The 26,726-nt window shown below is 41.6% G+C and overlaps 1 protein-coding gene across 4 annotated transcripts in view; it reads left to right on the top strand.

Annotated features, from left to right (window-relative positions):
- Positions 1–374: 374 nt before the first annotated feature.
- The window catches only part of QSER1 (glutamine and serine rich 1), a 46,621-nt gene continuing 20,269 nt past the window's right edge, over positions 375–26,726 (top strand). Inside the window, exons 1-4 of one of the 4 annotated variants that reach the window (XM_055813652.1) lie at positions 382–1,040; positions 18,009–18,118; positions 19,364–19,528; positions 22,799–26,506. In XM_055813652.1, the coding sequence (XP_055669627.1) occupies positions 814–1,040; positions 18,009–18,118; positions 19,364–19,528; positions 22,799–26,506 (4,210 nt within the window). In that variant the 5' untranslated portion in view covers positions 382–813. Of the gene's footprint in view, positions 1,041–18,008; positions 18,119–19,363; positions 19,529–20,625; positions 20,752–22,798; positions 26,507–26,726 lie in introns of those variants that run through there. The other 3 variants (XM_055813653.1, XM_013294488.3, XM_027778431.2) reach the window with 3 other exon arrangements.

The following is a 26,726-nucleotide window of genomic DNA, read 5'->3' as shown; positions in this document are numbered from 1 at the left end:
GGCGTCACCGGACGGTGACGCCGCTCCCGCCCGCCTGCCCGGACGTCTCCCCCCGCGGCGGGGCAGGGCGGGAGAGCCGCCCTACAAATTGCTTTACAATGCGCTCCCCATGAGGCAACCCGTCGCCTCGGGGCGGCAGCCGGGGTAGTGGCGGCTGTCGGTCTCCATCTTGTCGGTCGGCGGCCGCCCCCGGAGGCCGCGGTCCCGCGGTGTTGCCCGCCGCTGACGCCGCTTCCCCTCAGCGGGAACAAGATGGCCCCGCCCCGGCTCCTCCAACAAAGCGCCAGCGCTTCACTTGACGCGGCCCCACCGAGAAACCGGCCTTTCCCCCCCCCGCCCCCCGCCTCGCCTTGCCTTACCGCCCGGGCCGGCCGTCCCCGCCTTCAGCACCCCCCACCCCGCCCCGGTGGCGGCTACCGCCCCCCGCCAGCCGCCGCGCTTCCCCGCCGGGCCGCGGCCGCCCGTTCCCAAGTCACAGACCTCCTCCTCCTCCTCCGCCCCCCGCCGCGGTGGCTCCGGCGGCAGCCCCCTCCGCCGCGGCCTCCCTGCCCCCCGGCCACGGAGCCGGAGCCCGTGAGCCCCAGTGCGCGCTGGCGGGGGAGGTGCATCCTGGGAAAGAGCAGCCCGACATGGGTCTTCGCCTGGCCGCCGCGCAGCCCCCGCCGCCGCCCGCAGCTCCCCTCAGCCGTCCGCCCGCCGCCGCCCGCCGCTGAGCGGTGAGGGGAGGGGAGCGGAGGCAGGGCTGGGCAGGGGGGCCGGGACGCGGCGGCCTGGCCCGCGCCGGGGAGGGGGCCGCGGCGCTGCCCGCCCCGCATGAGGCAGGGGGGGGCCGCTCCCACCCGCCCCGCTCGGTCCCCGCCGCCGCCGCCCTGCGCGCAGGGCCCCAGCGGAGCCCCCGCCGCCCCGGCCCCGCGCCCTGCCCCGATGATGGACAGGAACTACCCGACGACCCCCAGCTTCGCCGACCCCCTGGCCCCGGCCACCGCGCAGCCCGCCGCCTCCTGGGCCTACGAGCGGAGCGCCGGCAGCCTCAAGCCCAGGTGAGGAGGGTCCGCCGGGGGGCTGCGGCAGGAAAGGACGGGGTCTGGGCCGGGGCCTGGCCCGAGGGCGCCCCGGGGGTACGGCGGGCGAGGGGCCCTCTCCGGCGGGGCGAGGCGGGGCGGCGCGGCCGGGGGGGAGTGGGGCCCAGCGGAGCGGCGGGTGAGGCCGGGCGGGGCGGTGGGTGGGCAGCGGGCGGCCGGGCCGCGTCCCGCCGGGCCTCGGCGTCTGGGGGCACGGCCGCTGAGCCGGGCGGGGGGCGGCCGGAGCGGGCTCCCCGCCGTCCCCGGGCGCCGGCGGCGGGGCGGGCCGCCGCTCTCCGCCCCGGAGGCTCGCGTTGGGCTGCGCGGGTTCAAGAGTTCACGCGTCCCTGCCCGGCTCCGGGGGCGACGCTGGGCTCGGGGGCGGCGGCGCGGGGAGCGCTCCGTGTGCGCGGGGCCGCGGGCACCGGCGCTGCCCGCCAGAACAATGCTGCCCGCTGGGCGGTGGGGCCGGGCACGCCGGGGCACCGGACGACCTCACCCTGCGCCGGCAGCCCCTGGGCCGGCGCCGCGCTAGCATCACCCTGCGCCCTCCGTGCCTGCCTTGTCTGCCGCGGCGGCGGCGGGCTGGCCGCGTCCCTCGGCAGCGCTGCTCTGGGGCGTGCGGAGCCTCCGCTCAGCTAAAACTTGTCTGGAGCGATTCGGTCCCACGGAGAGTTGTGGAAAGTTCCGGGAAGCGCGGAAAAAATACAGGATATCTTATTGGCTTTGCGTTGCTCTTTTGATTGTATAACTCTGCCAACTAAAATGAGCGTTTTCTAGGCGAGGAGGTTTTTGTTACCGCCTGCCTTTTATGCCTCTGGCTTGGTACATCTACAGTTCCTATCTCCACGACGTTTAAAGGTAAAAGAGAATCTGGGGCTAAAAATACACTGCCAGAATAGGTGTGCCTGTGGATGACTTTGCATTGGGTCCTGAAAGTGGTCAGGCGTGTATTCTGATCTGACAAGATTAATAGATTATCAAGTCAGAAGGACTGTTGCAATCAGCTAGGCTGACCTCTTCATAATGCAGGCCATAGGACTTCCACCCGCCCCCCCATCTGTGTTTGAAACTAGAGTTTACGGTTTAGAAGGTGCAGTTAAAAATTTCTAGTGAAGCAGAATTCAGCACAATTCTTGGTAAACTGTGCAAGTGGCTGATTTGTGTTTTATTTCTTATTTATGATCTGAAGAGGGCTACATTTAGTTTACAGCCACTGAATCTTGCTATAGCCTCATCAACACTGAAAATCCCATTACATCTCATGTTTTCCTGAGTATGATTCTTATGAATTTTCATTTATTTATTGCTTTATATGCTTTTTATTAAGAAAAATAAATTATCTTCTGACGTTTGTTACCAGGCATTCTTTTTTTTCTTTTCATTTCTTTTTCTTCTGCAGTTATTCTCTCAGTTTTCTCCTGGACTCCTTCCAATTTATTGTCACCCTTTCTAAATTGTGGACATTTCATTTTAGAAGCAATTAAGTCAATGTTAAGTAAGAAGATAATAGGACCTCCCTGGGCATGAGACTCCAGATTCCTTGTTTTGCAGAGAACTGCGAGGATGGTTAGGTTTTTTGGCCAAAGCCTTGCCCCATGAAGCTATGTTTAGCCAGGTTGTCTGCAGAGTTGCCTGCATGGCACAGTGGGGTCTCCTACCATTCTTTCTAATCTTTCTTCCTAATTGTTGAACTGCTCTTGGTCACGTTGATGTGTTCGTTTCTGCGGGAGTCAGTGACATGTCTTTTCTATATTGCTTTCCCCAATTCTCATCATCTATTGAGGATCATGCCATCTATTTCATGAGGAAGGTTTGGATTTTCCAGGTCACTGAAGAATATGTAGTGCAGGAGCAAAAGTGGATTCCTCTGGGATCTTAGAAGAAACACAACTGTTTGATGATTATTTTCTATGTTAAAAAAACACCACCCTGGTTTTGAAATGTAACTTTAATCTTTTTAATAGCTGCTGTATTAATGCAAGATTAAGTTTATATTTTGGGAATTCCTTAATTGAAATGGCATGGAGAATAGTCCTGAGATAAGTACTGTGCAGAAGCTCGTTGAAGCAATGCCTGCTACCTTTACCAATCAAATTGTTAATCAAAAAAATCAAATTAGTATTACTGAATCCGTTCATGATATGGCAGTATTTATGCTATGCTTTAGGAAGCAATGTCAAGAAGACCTTGCTTTCAGTTCTTAAGTTTCATCTGGAGGTTGTGTAGATGGTGATGAATGATGCATTTTAAATGCATTGACTGAAGCGTTTTAACTTTTGTTTAACTGTAGCAAGGGCAGGGAAAATACTGTGAATCATATTTTGTGTCATTTCAGTACGAATTAAAATCCCCTGTCTTCAGCAAGATTTACAGATGTGAACAGTGTTGGACTCCAATCTTAAATACAGTCTGGGCTTGCATAGGTGTTTGTGGTTCCCCTATCACTGATAACATTTGTCAGTTATGGATGGAGCCAGTTGCAGGGGGGATTGGGCTGTGAGAGTCACAACTATCACTGCCAAGGCTTGTACCAGCCCAGAAGCAAATCACGAAGGTATAGATTTGCTGTAAGGGAATATGCTGTCAATGTTCTCGACTTGTGTTACAGATCACTTCACGTTTTTCAAAATGGTGTTTTTGATTGTGCTTGACAGGTAGTCTTCTAAACAGCTGAAGCTGCATTAGCCTGATGTTAAATTGAAAAAATGTGTGTCATGTTCATCTGGTACTTGCTTGAAAAGAATTCAGCCTGTAGGTGATATAGATAACAATATTTCATCCAAATTTCATTTCATATTTATGCGTATGTGTCATGCAGGCTGTGTCGTGGCAGGCTATGTTCCCTTTGTGTGGAAAGCCATGTTCACAGTCTCAGCTCGTCAAAATGATTTCTCCTCCCTACAAGCGTTGCTCCTGTCTTCCTGCGCTTAACTTCAGCCATCTGGTTTTTATCCTGCTCCTTATTTCTTGCAGGCACTGTTTTGTCTGTGCAGTGGCATTATTCTTATCAACTGAAAGGAAATGTGTGGTGAAGTATTATGAGGACATTGCTACCAGGCCTGCTGTGACATAACTTTTCCCATGGAATAGGAGAAGATAGTGAAACGGAGACGGGAGATGATGGAAATCACTTGAATCACCACGTTAGCAGAGATCACTCCCACTGGAGAGTGTATTTGGGCAGTGCAGCCATGGCAGCCCCGTAGCAGGGGGCTGAAAGGTGTGCTCCTGTCCTCTGCGTTCCCCCTCCCCACACACCTCTTACACAGGCTCTCAGCATCTTGAAAGAATTTCTGATGGTTGTGTGGGCACACTGCCACTTTTGACCTTTTCCTGTAGCTGTTAGAAAACCTTCCTTCTGTGCTGAAACTCTCTCTTTGTGGCACAGTCTAAAGCTAGTCCCATATTGAATAGCAGGTAACACATGTCATGCTTACTCGTTACTCGCTTGAGAAAAACGGTCTTCGGAAAACAGGTGAACGTGTGATTGTTTGAGAGACTGTTGTAATTGCCTGGAAAGAGAAATGGAGGTGGGTGATAACGGATGAGGTTTCTGGTTGAGTTTGACTTGGGGGCACTTCTAGGGTTTTGTTCAGAGAAGGATTTTTAGTGGTCAAGGGATCTCACTGTTCTTGTTTAGCTTTTACCACAGCTCTAAGACTCAAGTCTTCTGCTATATGTCATTGAATGTCAGGCACAATTACTTTGTTGTTGTTTTAAATTTTATGGCAACTGCTGTGGTCTCTGATGTTTCTTTATGCCTGGTAGTCTGTCTGTCTCTGCCCTACCCAAATACACGGGGGTTTATATAATTTAGTTCAAGATGGTTCTTTACAATAGATAACGCTGACATTTGGTTAGTGCAGCCTATATTTATAGCAGCTAATCTAAGATAATGAGTTAGTTACAGTGAGAGTTCATATGCAAAATTACATAAGTGGGAGACTTAAACTTTCATGATAAATGATTATGATGACTTTTTAACTTGTATTTTTGCATAGCTGTCAAGCCAATGCTTATTCTAACAACTGTATGATAATTGTGATTTAGTTAAGGCTCAATTTAAAATTCTAATGGATTTCTGCATACCTATAAAAACTTTAAAATTGCAGATAGTGTGCTTTAGAAAAGCATAGAACATTTTCTTTCATCAGATTAAATTGTTCTGAGAGGTAAAACCAATGTTTATTGTTAAACACATTTCCTACAAAAAGTTCCCTATGGCATAGTATTTCGAATGTTGAAAGGTAAAGCCCATAAACTGTGAATATATTTAGAACATTTGCTATTAAAAGAAAAGGCACAGAAGGATTAAATAAACTTTATAAACATATAAAAATGTAGGCCACTTTAAAATCTTACCAAACTTTCTGTCATAGTTTGTATCTAAAACATACATACAAAATAAAACCCGGGTAGTCCATGGTGTAGCATAGGTACCTTACAGGGACTTCCTACCTTTTGTTTGGTCGTCTTTTCCTTTTTCTTTTCTTTTTTTTCTTTAACTTTTTTTTGTTTTAACCTGCATTTGGTACGCACTGAAATAACAGCTGTGACAAGGTCAAAGACTGACTGAATAGAGAGGCACTTTCTTGCTGCGTGCCCCATAGCTTTTCACAGATGCAGAGGTATGGTCATCTTGTGAAATCTTTGCTGAATTTTCAAACTGAGCCACATAAGCTTGTTTGGAATTACATCCTACGTAGCAGTCTTAAGGTTTAACAACAACTTTACATGAAACATTTTAAGCATTTTATGTCACTTTGCTGCCGTGAGAAATGGTGAAATAGAACAGTGTGCAGAAGGAGTGAGTTGAAACTTAGTCTGAGGGTGCAGTTATGTGAGATGGCTGAACTCGCTGCTCAGGCTTGCTGCTGCTGAAAGGGGCTCCCTTCCTCCCTTGCATTGGCTCTGGTGTTTGTGCAACTGCACAGGGAGCTGGTCTGATTTGTTAATTCTTGAGAAAACTATCTTGACTGAGAAGGTGAATAGCTTTCACTTGAGTTGGAGAGCTGTGCTGGTGTACCTGTGTTGTCCGACAGGAATCCAGAGGGTGGCTGGCACCAGGGGATGAGCAGGGAGCAGAGAGGTGTAAGGAGTGAGCCGTGTGGCCTCGGCGGGGACTCTGGCCTGTGGTCCTGGGCAGCTTTTAGATGGGCTCAGCCTTGGCATGTCACTGTCTTCAATGAGCATCCCACCCAAATTGTACTACCTGCTTCCCTACCAGCAGCACTTAATGTCATGTTAGCTGAGTGCTTGACCTCTCTTGAGATCACCTGGAATGGTGTTTCAGATATAAGCCCTTTCCCATGGGGCCAACTTGCACACAGATTACTGAATACGTTCTGAAAGAGGAGGTTTTTCTAATCTTCCATCTATGCAAAAGGTCTTTCAGTCCCATATGTGTTTTTTACCATTCATCCTGCTAAATTTGATTGTAGGCATTTATTACTGCCAGAGAACAACCTTTTCCCTTTGTTTCTTCTGTACTTTTGCCCACCTTTTATTTTTTCTTGGAGATGCTGTTGATTCTGGCACGATGCTGCCATAAGAAGGAGGTTGTTTTTAGAAAAATCCTTGTTCCTGTCAGGAAAAAAGCACCTATGACTGGATTATATTAATTCTAAACAATACTAGAGCTCTCACAGTGGGTTCATTTTCCTTGGATTTTTTTTACTTGTATTTTGTGAAAGCATTCACAAATGTGCATGTCAAAAAGTTGTTTTGTATGATGACTGCCTATTCCATACATCATAAAACAAACAAAAAAGCACCAACCTAAATAAAAACCAGTTAAAAGGCAGCACATTAATAGTCTCACTTCCAACCTCTCATAGTAGCCTTAAGTGTGACAAAAATAACTTTGAGCAGCATGCAGAGTTCAGCCTTTCCAGCATGACATTTCTTACTGTACCATGCAAGTGACAGAGAAAAGAAAATCCTTAAAACTTTTAGGCACAGAGGAGTATTGTGTTGAGAGGGGACGGAGCTCTTGGTTATAAAGTACTAGGTTTACTTACCTCACTGGGCAGATTTCATAGTTTTTGATTTTACTTCTGCTGTTCTCTGTTGCCTCTTCTTACATTACTTCCTTGTTTTATTACTGTGAGCACTTTTGGGGATGAATAGACACAGAGCATCCTCAGAACCTCTCTGACCATGGGTTACAATAAATAGGGGCAAGGAGCTTTTATTCCTGATTCCTGCATACTTGAACTTTCTTATTCCAAAACAATTCAACAAGAACCTACATATGTTTAGACAAGCTTTTATTTGCCCATAATGTTTTTCTTCTTTTTCATCTTCTACGTGCCTACCTCTGTTGCTTGCTTGGGCCTTGTATAAGTGTAACCAATTACACTCAGCGGGAAGAGGGCACCCTTAGGCATCCTTATCTTAGAATAACAGTATTTACATAGGAGGATACTAAGGAACATGTATTCCTTAATAACCCTGTATGAATTATACTTGGAGCTGTCATACATCCAGATTTCTCTGGAGATAGCCCTCTTTTCCACCTGGCAGTGTTGTGTGAGAAGAGTTTGAGGACTCTAGCCCTTTGTCTAGTGTTTCCAGATGTCTGGCAACTTGTTCTGAAAGCTTTTGGACATCTAGAACATGCCAGACAAATGGCCACTGCGCCTGCGTGGTGTGTGTGCAACTGAGCTGGTGTTCTGCGGCGATACTGAATGTACCAGTGTGTGCTGCACGTTCCGTGTTGCACTTTTTTTCTGACCAGGAAATCCCTTTCAGAAATACGGCAATTTAATATTTCACACCACATCCTGTTTACTTTCTCTCTTCTTCGTGTCAGAAATGCCAGTGCTAGACAGTGAATAATCCTTCAATTCCTGCGTCCCTCCCATTTCATTATTCTGTACTGAGTCTGCCAAGAAAAGGATTTCTAATAGGTTTCTTTTGATTGTGAACATTTGATCATTTGCTAGGCAAAGAGTGATCCTGGAAAACCAACTCCTTAGGACTCTGAACAGTAACCATTTGTTACCTACCTTCAGTTTTTGCTGAAACTGGTGACCTGGAGGTTACCAATGCCCAGTGCCACTGAAGAGCGCTGGGATTTTCTTTTCCCCTTCAAAAAACTCATATTTGTTGTTCTCTTTAAAAAAGAATACAGGCTTTTCACAAATTAAAGGAATTTTCTAGTTTGTGTGTGTGTGTACTGTTTTGATCTCTATTAATACTTGTTTTTATTTAGACATCTGCCTGAATGTCAGGAAATCTTAAATCAATACGTGGGGCATATTTAAGTAATTTGTTTTATATAGTAAGTTTTCCCCATCTCAACATAAATGCCACGTGGCTGTAACTATTTTTCTACAGTTTTGAACAGCACATGTTTTCTAGTTCACAAGCACCTGAGTTTGTATAGTGTTGCCAGCTAAATAGTAACTGGACACACGTGGAGGCCAGGGTCCTCTTTGCAAGCTTAGAAATGTGAATTTAAAACTGTTTTAGGATGAAGAGGTATGGGAGCTACGTGCAAGGACTATGCTAATTTATCCTATAAAACTAGGTGGTAACACCCTGTGATGTTTTCTTTAACGCAAAGGACTCTTGCTGCTGCATTTTACAATGAACTGTGTGTTGTTAGTATGTTAGATCTTTCCTGAACACACCTCCTAAGTATGGATGGAAGTAGTGTTAGTCACAGGGATGCCACTTCACTGACTCTAAAGGAGCTCATATGAGCTGCTTAGCCCTTGCAGTATGTGGTGGGACAGGGAAAACACTGTAGCCAGACATGTAGGTGTGCTAAAAGGCTTAGAGGCTATTTAATGACCTCGATTGTAGGCTGTACAGATGACCAAGGATAGGTAAGTTTGTGGTCTCAGATGCAGTCAGTGAGTAGATGCCTCGATTCTGTGGCTGTGAGCTGTGAAGCTACTGACCTTCATAGTGGTTGTGTACTGAGCTCTTAAAAATTTTAACTTCACAAAACCTTGAGAAACTGAGTCTTACTTCAGTACTGACTATTTGAAACTTGGTTGTGAGGCCTGTAAATCTGAGTGACTTAACGTTTGTGCCTTAGTTTCCTTAGATTAAAGGAGGAGATACTTCATGAGTTACGGAACTGTGAACTGCTTGGCGATTTGGTAATTAAAAGAGGTATGCCCTGGATGGGTCTGTCAGTGGGTAAGACATACATATTTACACTTCTTACCTGTTCTGTGATTAATCTCTCAACTTCAGCGTTGTCTTTTCCATATAATTAGAAAATAAAGGATTTATTGAGAAATGAGATATCCAGTATTCCTATAGTACCCCAAAGGTAATACTCAAGCTTGCCACAAAATATTACACTGTAATTACTGTGAGAGGATAACAGTTGAGAAGCATTTCAATAGCTAAAATGAATTGTATTTTTAATAAGGCACTGCTGTGGCTAAGCCACGTTTTGAGATAATGCCTTGCTGATTTTTATATTTTGAAATTAAATTTTATTATTAAAAGTAATGAAATCTTCTTGTGTGTATCTTGGCTAGCCGTAATAGAGGATTATATGTGTGCTCAACCATTAATACTGTGATGATCTTGAGAAGAGTTTTGAATATCTCCAAGTACACTTTTGACAACAGAATAGCATCACACATTGGAGAAAAAGTGCTAGATTTCCATTACTGTCTGATACAAAAATCTTTTCAAATTGTGAGTAAAGCTCTGTAGGAGAGAAATATTACTAATATAAAAAGTCACAGCTATTATCTCTGTGCTGGGTAAAGAGAAAGTTCTTTCATAGAGAATAGGTAAGAGAAGAGGATAAATAAACATGGTGACAAAATAATCCAGTGCCTCAAAAGGTGAGAAGAGAAGATTGCAGTTATTTCCATGGTATAAGCTACACAGACCATAATGGGGTACTTATTTTTCTGCAGGCAGCCATAGAGTAGAAGCTGTGAGGGAAGATGTACGAACCTCCAAGATGTGGCTTGGCAAAAAAAATGGCTTAAAATTATTTCTGACACTGCGTTATAATAGAAATTGGGTGGTGAATGTGGGCCACATGAGTGTCTGTTTAGATGTGGGGAGTGGTGATACTGAGTCACTAAGGACATAAAAGTTAGGCTTCAATATTCAGAGCAGGAACACTGACAGTTGCTTCCAGGCCTTGAAATCTGGAGAAGTGTGTCAGGAGCTCAGAATTGGCATTATTATAGAATGGTTTAGGCAGGTTGTAGCCCTGTTACAGTAGAAGAGGGTGGGGGGGAAGTGGGTAAGCTGTAAAGAGCTTCTTAACTAATACAGTGCTTTCTGGTCAGTTTTCTTTTCAATGTTCAGATTTAGGTACGGTTGCCATTTTTCCCTGTGGAATGTTTTGTGTGATGGATTTGAATGAATTCCTCAAAATTTCCTGCTAGGACACAGAGGAGTTTCCAACAGAAACCTGCCTTGCTGCCGCCAGCCTCAGTCTCCTTACGGGGTAATGGCCGGAGGGACAGCAGTGGTTGGGGCTGCTGCAGCCAGGCGGTCACCCAAGTCCTGCAGCCTTGCTCCTGGGCACGTGGCGAGGAGCCTGAAAGCCCAGGGATGCTTCCCGGCCTCTGGGTTCCTGCTAGCTGGCTGGGAGCTTTGGACTTTCTCATTAAAAGAATTCAAAGTAGTTCGTGTTTAGAATTTGAAATTTTAATTTAAAGTACCTTCATCCTTTTTGCCTTTTGTAGTGCATCTGATTTTTGTAAGCCACAGAATTTCTTTTAGAAAATTGCTTTGGTTAGGTTACCAAGAATTTTTTGTCAAAGCCAAGAGTAGTAGTAGTGGTATTTGACAATTCTGTTGTTGGTTGTTTGTTTTTCTTTAAAAAAAAAAGTTAAATGTACTGCATGTCAATCATAAATAACCTCATCAAAAAGATAATTTAGATTGTATACAAAGTACTTTGTCCAGTCCCTCTATAGTAACTCAAGTTGAAGTTTATAAATAGCTCATTTCAATCTGAGTATTAGTTTTCACATCCATAGTTTCAAGACATAGTTTAACTGATCTTATGAAAATGGAATTACATTGTCTTTGTTATTAAGAACTCCACAGGTTACTTGATCAGACAAGCCAGCACTTGCACTCAGGTATTGAAGTACCAGTAAGACTATTTTGGCTTTCCTGAAGCGGTTTTAGTTTTTTTCTTAAAAGGATCAAGCATAAAGAGTTCAGACATATTAACATGGGAATAAAAGGGAGATGAACTTTTTTTTTGCCATAAAATCTTTTTCTTCCCTTAAGATATAACATCTGTTCAGGTGCAGAATCACAGGAACAGCATGAACTTTGCTCATTCACAGGCAGTTCCCTGCATGTAATTTTCTACCTCAAGATGTATTTCTTAGAAGCTTCTTATCTCAGCTCCTAGCAAGCAAGGAAGTAACGAGTGTTTCCTCTTACGAGTACCTCGAGGCAGTCTTTGGTCCATGTCACGGCACTCTCAGCCAGGCTGTTGGTGGCTCTGCATATGAATTGAAGTGTTATAACTTCATCTTTAAGGAAAGAGTGAAGTTTAGTTGTCTTTGGTATGTTATGATTTGATACATTCTACACTGAATATGTAGTCTGTAGTTACAGTGAAAGGGAAGAACGTGACATAACCAACAGACAGTTGAGATTGTTGATGAAAAACTACTCTTCTGTGTTTTACTGACATACCACAGCACTGGAGTCTGATTCTATATTTTCCATCTTTCTAAAAGTTATCTAACTTGAAGAGTAATATTATTAGATAGTTAATAATATTTTAAAATATTGTCTTCTATGTATTTCTTATGTGGTAATTCAACAACAGGCTAGGCAAATGCTAAAGATGTATACTGTTCCTAAAGGAATGCTCTGTGTACCTTTTAAGATATATTGATTTTAGAGATGCTTTTCTTCTGATTTCTCAGTAGTGGACTTTATTTTTTAAGTAGCAGTTTATTTTTTTCTTTTGTGGATACCATAACTGTTCTAGACTACTAAATATTCTTCCTCTTTGTGCAAATATTTTTTGGATCTTCAGACGTGAAGGATTGTCTTGTCTTGTGCCATCTAACGAGAGGATCAGGGGAATTAGAGGTGAGGAGTAGGCTGGTTTCCTATTTTTCCTGAACCTGCCAATGTTTGCAAGCCTTGAACCAACTTAGTTCTTGCAGCGTCTTTTCCAGTATATCTGTGGAAATAGAGGTGACAAATCACGTATTATATACATTTCTGAAAAAAAATATTTTCCACTGAAATGAGTGGGCTGAGCGGGAGTCTGTTCCCCCCGTTGGAATTAATTTCTGAAACATTTTCTGTTGTCTTTACAGCCTTGCTTTGAAACTTCCAGAAATGTGTTGGCCTGTCCATTGGACAGGAGTGATTTGGTGTTAACAAATAGTACTGAACTTACTTAAGTAGCAACTTTCTTTCTAGGCAACTCCCTCCATCCTCTATGAATCTGCCTTCCTAGTCATTGCTTTTTAAAATACAAGATCAAAACCATTTTTCTTAATTAAATGTGTACCTATAACATTGTCTTTAAATTTTAATTTTATTCTGAGCTGCAGATAAGCCCTAGATGATGAATTACATTCTAGTTAGACTGTAGCAAACAGCAGTTAATTCCATTGTGGTTAGTATGGGCAGCTGAAGCCCACGCTGGCTGAAAGGCTGTTTACCATCCCTATCATCTGTATTTAAATTCAAGTAATATTTCCAGGTAATGCTCTTGCATTCTGTCTTCATGGTGTGCTGTGAATGAAGGCAGATAAACAAAGTTAAGTATTTAAACAAAATATTAAATGTTGTTTCTAATATTAAAATAATTCTAAATATGAACCAGCAGGTAATGCAAGCTGGAACTGCATTTTACATCTTTAAAGTGAAATATAGTGGACAAAAAGAGTTGTAACCTGCGTATCGGTTTCTATATCTTATATTTAGGATGGTATTTTTAATATTTAGAAATGCATTTGTCATTTTGGTGGTGTTTGGATCTTAGACAGCTTTGCTTTTAGCCTCTGAGTGGAACTCCTGATGCGTGGCTAAGGGGCCGATGGAAGAGAGACCCCTTTGCCAGTGCCTGAGCTTTGGGGGAGAGAGGGGAATTTGAGTAATCTTTCCCCATTTCACATATCTCAAGTCAGAGAAAATGCAAAGTGTGAGTTTTAAGGTGTTTCCTTGTCAGCATGAGGCTATTAGGTTTTTAATCTCAGTTTTGGTGATTGACTAGAAGTGGACTGTACGCCTAGTCATCTTCCCTCTGGAGTCAGGAAGCTCCTCTTGTTTTCAGTGAGGCAGAACAGGCAGCCCAAAAGTAAGACCAGATTGTTTTCTGGTTTTGCCTCAAATCTGATCACTTGTGTGGTTTGTGCCTTTTGTTTTGTTGGGTTTGGTTGTTTTGGATCTCAAACTTGCCAGCCTGTGCAGGAGCCCGGACCTGGGGCATGGAGGTTTCCCCTCTGGGGATGGCGGGAGCGCTTCTCAGTTCTCCTGCAGTCAGGAGTTCCCTGTGCGACCACTTGTCCTGTAGGTGTCCAGCTTCACTTTGAGCACAGCCTGCACTGTTTGAACACTTTGAAAATGCTCTGTGATTTAATGTGGGTTTTTAGTAGTTTTCCTTTATATCAGAGGCAGAAGTTACAAGTGCCCAAGAACAAAAGAGCAAGGTATTGCACCCAGAAGTTTCCTTTGCTCTGTGAGAGTCCTGGTCTGTTTCTCATGTAAGCCGTGTAAGTTTCCCTAGAGCTCGAATAATAGCTGTTACTAAACTTAAAAAAAAAACCCAGAAGACCTTAGAAATTGCTAAGCTCTAATGAAAATTGATCTAGAAAATAAAGTAGAAACATAGCAAAAGGCCATTTTCACCTAATGATACTTTGTGTATTGAGTAAACGAAGATACTTCCTTAAAGTTTTTTTGTTTCTGGATTTCATTCTATATGGGTGCCTAGGAGAGGAAGGTTTTTTGAAGAAAAGCAGAAGTAAAAACAAAGGATTACTTGTATGTCCAGTGCTTAGTGCCACTACATTTTGTTTCCTTGTAAACGTGATCCTTCCATTTGAGTTTGAAGTTAAGAAATGCATCTATCGCCTGTGTAAAGTGCAAACCAGATAGTTGTCTTGGCAGGTGAGGAGGGTGGCGTGCAGCGTAACCCAGTAACCTTTTGCAGTTGGAGACCTAAATTTATGTGAAACTATTAGATTGAAGAATGCTGTGAAAATAAGATCATAAGAATAGCGATAGAAACACATATGTGAAGAGTTGATTCAGGAAAGACTTAATCCGGACTAACAAAAAGGAGTTGTAGATCAAGGTTAGAGGGATTTTAGTAACAATTAAGTGCAATGACTATACATTTTTCTTCCTCAGATTTTACTGGAGATATAATTATCTTCTAGTAGCCCAACTGATATAGGTGAAAACCCCCAGATTAATAAGTTGTTTCACTTGTCATTGTCGTAAGGATTTTTTGGTTGCTTTGTTACGACAATGACAATGATGGCTCTTCATAGGAAAACTCTAAAAGGACACTTAAATATTATATTCAAATTGAATGGAACTTTTCAATGAAAAATACTTCAGGGGAAACTATTTTCCACATTTGTGTGTCAAATATGTATTACTTTCTAGCAGCAATCACTCCACAGTGCAGTTAACTATGCCAGTAGAAGTGAGAAATCACTGTGATACATCAGTGATAAGGGGAAGTGGTTTTAGAGCAACTAACTTGTATAGCAACTAATGATAACAAGTAACAAAGTACCAAGTAATGTGAATGTGTCTCTTCAGTAACTAATCTGACATTTCAGGACAGGTGAGAACTCCTGTGGAATTTCAACAGACTTTGAAAGTAGAGTACAAAGGGCTAGGTAGCCATAATGTTGTTTGCAATGCTTAATGTGTTTTTGATATGTGAATTACATGCTGTATACGTTCATCTGTTTAAAGCTAAATTTTATAAAAAGAAACCCTAAGGCAGTAATCTTCTTTCAGATTGCTGTGCTTGTGTTTAGGATAAGCTTATGTAAACTGAAGGCATATATGCAGGGTTTTTTTGAGATAAGAATCTACATTCCAGCAACTAGTAATTATACAATAAACAATTAACTGTTCTAATAAACACAATGTTTTTATTGAAAGACAGATTCATTTTTGAGGTTGCGGTTGCCTTAACTATGACCTGGGAGTTTGTATTAAAAAAACCAAAGGCATCATATACTTAAGAGTGTTCTTACGATGCTTGTAATTACTAGAATTTTGAGATTCTAGTAATTAACAAGGTTTTTGAGGTACTAAGCCTAGAGATTATTTTGTATCACAGTGTTAATTCCAGTGTCCTCTGTGTTACAAAGTCTTTATCTTAAGTTTCTTTTACCATTCAGGTTTTGCCTCATGTCTACAGGCTTGTGTGCTAGGCTGTCTTGCAGTCTTCGCATATACTGTACGTTTCCTCTGCAAAAAAGGTGTTTATTGCAAGGGAGTGAAGAGGGGGAATGAATCACAGTCTTCACCAAACAACCAGAATAAGCAGAAATCTCAAATTAAAAAAAAATAATAAACACAAAAAACCCCCCAACAAACCAAAACCAAACCCAGGAAACTAATTTTTCAATTTCCCAAATTTTCAGGTGGTTAATTTAAAGTAAAGTTCATTCACTTTTTGCTTGTGACCTTTTGCTGTTGCAATGTAAGAGGAGGAATGACACAATATTACTTGATATAATCTGTACCGGTTCTTGTGAGTCTCACCTAATCTGGAAGGATTTTTGCTGCAAAATGTAGGCCCAGTTGTTTAGAGCACTACTACAATGCCAAACATGCCTCTCAGCCTGAAAATACCTGAAATGGGAAAAATAAAGGTGTTCTGCAATATATGTAATACGACTTCATAGTTTGTCTTTAACCTTGTATAAAAGAAAAGTCAGCATCACTTGCTTTTATATAGGTAAATGGTTAAGATTATATATAGGTTAAGAAGACTTGAAAGTAAAACTAAGTAAAAGCTATTGCACATGGAAAGTTTTCGTAAGATCAGCATTTGTGTTGGTGAAGGTAATTCTTGCTAACAATGCATATGCTACCATGGTTCAGTTTGAAAACTTATTTTCTCATGTAGTGGATTTTTAAAAAATCCCAAAACCCCATCACGTGTCTTAATTTGTGTGATGTTTTATGTGCAGAACAGTATTGTAAGTTTTCTGCCTGGAAATACTAAAATTTTTAAATGCTGTTAATCAAAATATAACTTGGTGTCATGCAATTGTGCCTGCCAGTTGTTCATAGTAATGATGCAAATAATTAGATTTCAGTCAGCATATAATAGACATTAGCTGCTTATACTTAGTGTTGGAACTGTGTAATCTATCCTCTATGCACATCGATGTGCTGACTTTGAGTTGAGGTTTGGCGATTCTCTAAATGGTAATTATGGCTGTGTAAGGTGTTGAAGAGCTAGGTAGAGGTGCAATTGAGTAAAGCAGTAGCTGAAGTGTTTGTTGTTTTGGGTTTTTTTCCCCTTCCCCCGAAGCATTTTAGTTCATTCTTTAGGTTTGTGCCTTAGTCTGCTATAAGCAGCTGAAACTGCTTGTATATGAAAATATGTTCTCTGTTAGTGCATCTCAGGCACAGAAATTAATCTGGAAGTCTAAAATGTTGTTTCCCTTACAGACAGGCTCTTGCTAGCTCATAATGCGTGGAGGTCACAATGCTCTTACACACTCGTCAGATCCACTGTCTCCACTTTTCATTTTAATGAAAATGAAGTAAATTCGGTAGTGTTGCCAATTTCTATATCATTTGATGACTTCTACAAAAATTTCCCATGATGTCATTATTCCTGGCATCAAGTGTTCATTTTTTTCCTTATTCAGAGTGACTGCCCCCTCATCCCAGGGGATGAAAGAGGATAAGGGAAGTCTCCCTTACAGCAGTTGGTACGGAGGGCTGTGGGTTTCACCGTTTGCTTTTTTTTCTGGCATCTGTTTACAATTGAATTTTGAACTTAAAGCAGTCTCACATGTGCACTGGAGTAAGTAGCAGCTACCTATAAACTTAATGTCCAGAAGGCAAGATGAGAAGATAAATGGTTACTTGGTTATGCTGGCTTTCATGTTTTCAGTTTGACAGGTGCTGTACAGAGCTGAATCTGTGGAAGCTTGAAAGCTTTGGGATTTTGTTTTGCTTCCCCCTCCTTTTTCTGACTTTTAAGTTGGAAATCATTAGCACTTTTGGCAGGTTCCTTATGTTGCTTGATGTTTAGATTGCATTTCTTTATTTTCTGCATTATTGCTCTTGTGTGGGCCTTGCATTCAGTTTGCTTCCATTAAGCCTGATTAAAACATCATGTTAATTTAGATGTCTCATTTCAAAATGTTAAATAAAAACTGTGGATCATTAACTTATATGTAATGCTAAGAGGTCTGAAGACCAAGATTTGCCACTTGCTAGTGCTTTCACTGTCAATGTTGTTAGAATTCTGCTAAAGTTAATAACATTTAAAAAACCCTATTGCTCCTGCAGCTTCTCGTTCATTTCAGCCTTTGTATTAAATATGGTCCTGTAAGTTTTAATGAAATTGAAAATTGAAATGTTAAAGTGGGCATGTATTTGCAGCAGTCTGCTTTGCAGACTTTACATCAGTAAATCATTACAAAAATTGTCCATCCAGTGTTTCTTACAGTTGAACTAGGAAGACCTCTGTCTTTCTGACCTAGTGCTTTGTAAACTTTTCTGTGGTTGATTTTGATTTTTGTAAGGGTTTGGCGTTTTTTCCCCCCTGTTTGGCTTGTTAGGTTTTGTAGTACTTTTTTTACCTGCTTAACATGTTTAGTGATGTCCTGGCACAACCACATCTATCAGATATTGGTCTTGTGTTCTCTTTTATTTCTGCAAGTTTTTGGCTTGTGGTTGGGATTTCATGGTTGTACTTTGTTTCTATAATTGTATATTTTTATTAATAATGTTTAATTTCTTCCTTAGCTTAAGCTATGGAGGAGGACATTCATCACATTCAGAAACAGATCTTCACAGACAGACATACACAGCTTCTCATCAGCTTCCCGGATACTCTACTACACACCATCCTACTGGTAACTGTCCATATCATGAAATTACAGCTTAAACAGCTAAAGAAGAAAAAAAAACCAAACCCAAACTGTTATGTTATGCATTTTATAATCAGGGGGAATTTGTCCTGCAGGTTGTGGCGAGCGGTATTAGAAAAGCTGAGTTTGTAATAGAAAGTTAACAATCATATGTTAGCTTATATCAAAATGTCATAAGTAGAAAGGGAAGTGTAAGGGGAGTTATGCTCAGTAGCTTATTGATTCTTAAAGAAGATACATTTATTCTTTAAAATACAGCTTTTTAGGATTTGGCCTTTGCATAAGGGCCAAAAGTATGCCTTGAAGCCAGCTGCAGAAATCATGCCAGTTCTTTTAGACTAAAGCAGATAGCAAAACCAATGCAAGTCGGAACATGCTGTTGCTAGTACTTACATGTGCAAAGTAAGACATAATGCTGGGGGAAAGTTAAAATTTACTTTAAATATAGCAGCAGGTTAGGTAGTGTTACATCTGCATCGGGATGTAACATGAAGAGGGCATGACCTCTTCACGTTCGCTTTGCAACCCAGTGTTTAAGGAAAGATACTTGAGCTTATGTGCTGACTGAATCTGCGATCTCTTGGCTAGGCCTCCATCAGGATGGTGGAGGGTCAGAACTGCAGGGAAAGTTTCAGGCTGCAGACCCTGCAGTCTTGATGTACTCTTAGTTACTAAAAAACTCAATCTCACCACTGCTTCCCATTGAGGCCCCTGCCATTGAAAGGTGTGAGCCACAGGAAACACACAAAGTTGTTTGTTGAAACAGAATGCGGTCAAAACCCCTTTTCTTGTGCCAGTCCTACAGAGAAGTCAAAACTGCTACAAGTGGCCCAAAGTGGGGAAAAGGTTGATACAAAGAAGCTGAACCCATTTCAGAAGGAATTCGGAATGTTTAAACAGTTCATGTAAAGAAAAAAATAAAAAATGATGGAACAATGAATCTTCAGATGAAGGGAGAGTTTTACTGGTGTACCTCAATACTGTTTTTAAGCATCATATTTGACATACATTTGATAATAGATTTTAGAATGCATACGCAAGTTCCTGTGTACAGTCACAACACTGTAAAGCAGTGAAACACTGAAAAATCAATGTACTGTAATAATATTGCTAATGTTTCATGGCTTATTTGTAGTGAATTATGAATGTTTATCCTTGTTATTTGATTGAGCTTCTTGTAAGTTCCTCTGACTTCTCTGTTTTGTTTCATTTCCCTCCATCTTCATCTAGGTCTTTCAGGAATATTTGATACCAGTATGCACAGTGCTGGAAGTAACACTAAGGAAACTTCTTCAGTTATGAATTTTCTCTCTGCTATTGAGTCTCGTACTGCTCAGGCAGTCTCTTCAGGATCTACCCTCTTACCACAGTTCAGGGCTCCTTCCTGGCAGACAGGTGAAAAATCTCTTTTGAAATAAAATTTTATCATGATTATATCGACTGTTTGGGAGAATTTGGAGCAAAAATATCCTGGCTAACTGAAAAGGCTATGTGTCTTCTGCCTCTTTTCCATTTCAGTATTTAAAAATCTCAAAATCAGTTATATTAGCAGAAGAACTACATGAGCAGACGTTCTAACTGTTTAGAAGGGAATTACATGTCTAGGGTATTATTTTGTCTAACAAGTCAAATTTATCCTCCATCTTTGTTTGAAATTAGTCTCGCTAACACCATAAGCATATTCAGGTAGACTACCTGTACACCCTAGCAGATCTTTCATTCTCAAACACTGTTCCCTGTCATAGTTCTTGTATGATACTACCAAAAGTCCATGGATAACTTTAGCTCCTTTGTATACAGAAGTAATGAGCAAGATGTTCTCAAAAAGAAGGTCTGAGGTGCATGTTGCATAGAAATAAGTGATCTAATTTACAAATAAACAGACATGCTGTCTTTTTTGGCAGACTGCCTTTTATAAACCTCCCCCATCTGTCAGCCTTCTGTGCAGAGCAGGAAACTGCATATTTTGAGCTAGCTATAGTCAGCCACACCAAGATAAGTGTTGCTACTGCATCTGTGGGTAGCTTCAAGTTATGGTTAATCTTATGTAGTGATTATGCAGCTGTGCAATGAATCGGATCTACTCACTGATCTGACAGAAAACGTTTGGGTGGGTTTTTTCCTTTGATGGGATGGTTTTCCACTGATCTGTGTCTCGGTGCAGCTGTATAATCGCTGGTTTTGATTTAGGGAGGAGACATAAGGTGCAAAGAGGGAAGAGTTAAATAATCCTTTTGTAGATGGTTTGCACTTGGTCTGTTTAAGTGTAATGTGCAGCTGCATTCTATGAAGAGCTACCAAAAGTTGAAAAGAGAGAATGTGGCATTTTGTTCATCATGGACAAAAGCAGATATGTGGGACCACAGATGAAGATGCACACTGTTAGTCTGTCAAAAAATCTTAATGTAAATCAGTGGTGTTTAGAGTTGTGATGACCCATCCTCACATCAGATTGTCAGCTGGGAAGAAATCTTTTTTTCTCTTCGTCCTAGCATTTTCTCCATTGCAGCCTGCCTAACAGTGAATTCTGAAGAATGGGGAGACATGCTCTGGGTCGGGTATGATGTTGATACCAGTGATTGAGAGACTTCTCAGTACTCATTACTAAGAACTCATCAGTAAGCCCATTTTCAATATTACCAGTTCTCTGAGCTTTCTGTTGTCCTTTAATACTTTTGCTGCTTTTCTGTATCCCTCAATCCTCCCAAGTGTCTTTTGAGAGCTTTGTCTTTACAAACTTTTTTGTTGAGGGAAAACACGTGCTCTTCACTCTTCAAGGTGACTTTTCTTTAAGAAGGGTTTTTAGTTTGGGTTTTTCTCCAAACGCTGCAACTGCTGATTTTGGGGGGGGAAAAGAGGAACAGTGTGTGTGTGTGTGTGTTATAGTGGACACCAAGTCTTCCTTCGATATGTGGGATGTGTTACCAGTGTTCTGATTTCTTAGTAGTGGGGAGTGTCTGTGCACACAACTTGCTACCTTTGCCATACCTTTTGTTTTATCCTCTACAAAAGTAAAATACGAAACTCAGGAGTTCTGCCATAATAGTGCTTCTGTGACTGGCTCTTGACTAGTTTAAGAAATTACCTGTGTAGCAGGAAGGGCTCTAATTCATGGAGGAGAATGGAAAAATACAGGTTAGATGGGAAATGAACATCTGTAGTTAAAACAGATATAAATTCTTCCCCTTCTTTGATGCTTCCAGGTGCCCCTACCTTTGTGTTAGTGCTGCGGAACAGAAAAAGAGAGCTCAGTTGTACCTGATGTTGCAGTTTTTTAGAATGGGCTGGGAGCGTTAAAACACTGCTTGTGCTTTCTTACTCAGAAAGACCTTATTGTTGACTAATGAAAAATACCTTGGCATTCCTTCAGTATCACATCTCTTCATATCAATTTGTCTTGAATTGAAAGGGAGAAACAAAGACTTTCTTTCGCAGCTTCATCTGAAACTTCCAAAGCAATTGTATGATTAAGTTGCAAACAGTTTAAGAGGACTTAATATATTCTAAAATGAAAATCAGTTTTTTAATGCAGTATTTGTCTCCAAACAAGCTTTATTTATGGAGAGTTTTTTTAATTTATTTTTAAATGATCTGAAGCTAAAACCTGTTTTAAGTATCCAAGAAATGAAAAATGTCAAATTATACCAGAAATCTTAATTTTTTCAAATTTACATACCCTTATACATTTCCCAGTGGAAATTGATTTCTTTAAAAGAAATTTAATCCTCTCTGAGAATAAACTTGCCTTCTTCACTTTCATTCTTAGACTTCAGAAATAGTATACAAACTTCACTAGTATCTGCAAGCTACAGGGTGAAAAGCACTGTATGATATGGATCACTGCTGTAAGTCCCAAAGCTTGCAAGAGATTTTCACACTCTTATTTCAGTTGAAGTAGTATATTCTGTTGAGAAATCTTGTTTAAGCCAGGATGTCATACAAATAAGTAATATTATGCCTTTCAGTTGGATAGTTGCTATTGCGCTGTGCAGATAGTTGCTGTCTGTGGGTATTTTGGACTGTCACTTTAGAAAGCATAAAAATAATATTTATTTTTTGTATTGAAAGTCAAAGCCCTCCTTTAACAAACATATATTGCAAAGTGTATAGGCCATTAGCTATTTCATTGTAAGCTTTGAAATGTTTCACATAAAGTGAGTTATAAAAGTATTGGTGGGCGTAAATGCAGGAGATAGAATTGTTCCTTTCACTGTGTATGTATTACAATTGGTAAGGTGTAATTTTTCCTTTTTACTGTATATTAAAGGTGTCCATGGCTTTTGATTGCTCGTCCTCTCCTGTGAATTTCTTTTTAAACGGAAATAAAAACTAATAAAGAGCCTTCAGTTGCAAAGCAGAATTAATTTTGTACATTTTTTTTATCTACAATTTGCATCTTAAGGATATAAGTTTTCCCTTGGCAAATTGCTGTAGGTATAGAATTTGGAATTCTTAAAAATAACTTGCACTTCCAATTTGAAAATTACCCACAAGTTCCTCCCTTTATATATTTTTGTTGAAAAGGGTGATGATCCTCAAGAAGGTTATATTTGTAAATGCTCTAAGATCTTACAATTAAATCAGTTACAGAAATGCAGAGTGTGGTATCGTGTAAAGCTCCCTTATGCTCTTTTCCCATTCTTGTTTTGCTTTTGTTTTCTCCAGGTATGCATTCCTCAACAGCCACAGAACTATTTGTTACTGGAGCTTTGCCAACCTCTGGAACATTTCCACCAACATCTGCTTTATCAGCCTATCAGCATCCCAACACTTTCAGCAGCAGAAGCTTTGCTACTACCCCTTCTCTTACTCTTCAAGATACTACTTTCAGTGCTACGTCAAATGGTCTCTTAACTACCCATGATCCTTTATTACAGATTAAAACATCGCAAGGCACTGTTCCAACTGCTTTGACATTTGAGCGCCTAGGCAGTTCTGTTTTGAGTACCAGTATACCACCTCAGTCATCAACATATCGTTCTGCTCAAGAATCTGCACCCCATCTTTTGCAACCTCAATTTAGTTTGTTGCCTTCAACTCTTGGAGGAGCTCAGCAGGTTTCTCAGGCGTATAGCACACCTGTCTTTACTGGTTCCACTGCTTCCATCGATAGAGCACTTCAGCGAGAATGTAGTGTTATTAAACACCATCAGCGGCCTTCAAGTACTCAGTCTGTTCAGGCTCAACTGACTGTTTCACAGCATTCCTTACACAGCTATTTAACGAGTACAAGTGGAGTGAATTTTCAGGATACGTCTAGGCACTCAGCGTTATCCTGCAGTCCAGTTGGAGATGTTACTCAGGTGAGCAATGGAGGACCACAGCAGAAGACTTCTCAAGTCACAGTGGAACTTGCTCAGTCGTACACATCTGCAATTCCATCTCCTGGTTTTCCATCTGCTTCCACAGCAAAAGTGAAAAACTGTTCCACGAAGCAGCCTCCAAGGTCAACGAAGACCCCCAAACCTCAAAGTGTAGCTCCCACTGTGCAGACACAAAGCTATGCCAAAACTGCACAAAACCAGAGTTCTGTCATTACAGGCCAAGCACAGATCTATTCTACAGCACAGCTCCCAAGCCTCCTGTCGGTCAGCCAGTCCCAAAATTATGTTTCATCCCAGGCTCAGAATGTGCCACCTGTCAGTCACTCACAGGATTTCTCATCCAGCAAGGTTGAGAAGCTGCCCTCGCTGTATAAAACATTGACTTTTTCTGGGCAATCGCAAACTATTACTTCTGATAGTCAGACTCTAAGTTACTCCTCAGAGGAACAGGTACTGACTTCGGTTCCAAATGAGAACTACTCTGGGCAAACAAGGGAACTTTCTTCAGTCAGCCAATCTCAGAGCTACTCTTCCAGTCACTCTCAGGGTTTATCTCCAGTTAGCCAATCCCAAGTTAGTTTTTCATCTCAATCACAAGTTTTATCAGCTGTTAGTCCTTCAGAAAGCTATTCTTCAGGGCAGTCTTTAACATTAACGTCACCTTCTCTTTCCTTTAATTCCTCTCCTCGGATACAAACTCTTCCAGCCTCGAGTCCTAATCAGAGCTATATTTCCTTACATTCTTCTCAGAACTCTCAATCACAAGAATCCTCCTCTCCACAGTCTCAAAAGTTTTTGCAATCTGTCCAGTCTCCTCCTTTTGCATCCCCAGCTCATTCACAGACACTGCAGAACAACAGGCCTTCCTCAGAAACCAAGTCATATGTCAAAAGGAAGTCTGACTCTAATTTGTATGCCTCGTCAAAACAAGAGGAGGAATTATCAATGCAGGATATGCAGGCATTGCAACAGCAAGCTACTCTGGAATCTTCCACTCAAAGGCTAACTGATGAGGAGATCGGTGCTCAGGATGCATCTTATAGGGTCTCAAAAGCAGATGACAGATACTCTCAAAGTGTAATCAGAAGTAACTCTCGTCTTGAAGATCAAGTTGTTGGACTTGCTCTTCAAGGAACAAAAAAAGATGAAAGAATGGTCAATTCTGTGGAACAGCTTTCACAACATATTGGCCATATCACTAGCCTAAGCCATGATATGAAAAAGACAGCTAATTTAATGCAAACAACACAAGTAACTGTGAGTGCTAAAGAGCTAAACCAGCAACATTCTCTTATGCATAAGGTACATGAAAGTAAAGCTCAAGAACAGCAAGGCCAAGTCATTAGTACACCATCGCAGGTTCAACCTCATGCTTTAAGACATGGTCATCAGCTGTGTTTGCCCAGTGCACAGGTACTTCTGGAGTCAGCCTGTGACTTGCAGATTCTTCATCAGTCAATACTGCAGTCAGGTTTAGGACAAGCAAAGGTATCACCGCAAGTGCAAAGAATACAGAGTCCTCAGCAGGTGACGCATCCGTTCCTTCAGATGGATGGTCATATAATTCAAAGTAATGGGGGTCATTCTCAGCAACAGCTTCATGCTCAGAATTCAGAAGTAATGAAAATGGACGTTTCCGAGCCCTCGAAACCACTACAGCAGCATTTGACAACAAAAGATCATTTTACTCAGACAAATCAACATGACTCCAAAAATCAGTTTGTTTCTCTAAGTTCAATATGTTTCCCAGAATCTATACTTCTCAGTGATGAGAGGAATATATTATCCAACGTAGATGACATCTTAGCAGCAACAGCAGCTGCCTGTGGAGTGACACCATCTGACTTTGCCAAATCGGCTTCTAACGAAGAGGAAATCCAGTCTGTTGAAAACAGCGAGGAGTCTAAAACACAGTTCCGATCAATGGATGTAAGACATTTGTCTTCTGGTTTCAGTGCATCACCTACTGTAGTTGGAAAGCCAGCCAGCATAAGTAATATTTCTCTGAATGGAGGCCAAATTACTATAAATCTTACACCCGTGTCAACAATACAGACAAAACCTGTGAACCTTGATCAACAACACATTGAAACCTCTGATCAAAACATACCAACAAGAATGACCTCTCCAGCCCTTGGCCCTGGTCAAGAAGAGCAAGAACAAGGGGCTGTTCCAGTTAAGAAACAGTCTAGCATCAGTCATGAATCTGAAGAAGATAATGAGGCTTCTGCTGATGGTACACTGAATGCAAGAGACACAGAATTTGTTTCAAGCGGTAGGAGCCTAAGTGAAGAAAGTGCTGCTTCAGAGAATGATTTTAGTATGGGTGGCGATGATGGTACGGGAGCAGGTAACCAGTCAAAGGGCCTATTGCAGCCACTATCTGTGCCCCAAAGTGGAGATGGAACCATTAGTAGAAGTGAAGAAGAATGCCATGATTTAACTGCAGGGAACCTTCAGAAGAAAAAAAGCAAAGGAAAAAGCCAAACCAGAAATGCTGCAGAAGATGACAGTGCACTTCAGAAACAGGTAAAAAGAAGCGGACAGTGTAAACGTCAAAATTCAAGAGGAAATGAGTCATGTTTGACTTACTCTTCTCCTGTTTCTGAAAGTTGTTATGATACTTACCAGCATCAGGAAAGAATGAGGCAAAAAATTAAAGAAGTCGAAGAAAAACAGCCTGAAGTCAAAACAGGATTTATCGCATCTTTTTTAGACTTTCTAAAGTCTGGGCCTAGGCAGCAGTTTTCAGCTCCAGCTGTACGAATGCCAAACAGGACTAGGCGACCAGTTACCCAAATAGTTCGTGCCCCTTGTCTACAGTCCTCTGCAAAACCTCAGCCAGCAGCAGCAGCACCTGTAGCTGCTGAGGTTAGTGGAGAAAGTCCAACCAAAAAAGTTGATGAAGAACTTAAGAAAAATTTAGAAGCGTTGCCTTCATTTTCTTCTGATGAAGATGATTCTGTGGGGGGTAACCACGATCTTCAGAAAAGCATCTCTACTGCATTGTCAGCCCTGGATGATACATCTGATAGAAAGAACAAATCAGGTAAAACAGTACAAGTACCTATGTTGGAGGAGATTTCTGTAGCTGATGGGGAAAAATAAAGGATATTTTTAGCTGTCGTCAAAACCAATCAAAACTTTTACCTGAACCTGGTTTTAATTACAGTGACAATTAAAGAGTTCTATTCAAAAGGTGTGTTGGCTATGAACTAAGCTAGTGTTTTCCACAATGAGAAAAATAGGTAGATAAACTTTCTGATGCT

The sequence above is a fragment of the Falco peregrinus genome, chromosome 9 (assembly GCF_023634155.1).
Source record: "Falco peregrinus isolate bFalPer1 chromosome 9, bFalPer1.pri, whole genome shotgun sequence".
Classification (NCBI taxonomy): Eukaryota; Metazoa; Chordata; class Aves; order Falconiformes; family Falconidae; genus Falco; species Falco peregrinus.
Note: the sequence above shows the minus strand (reverse complement) of the source record. Positions and strands in the feature narration are given on the sequence as shown.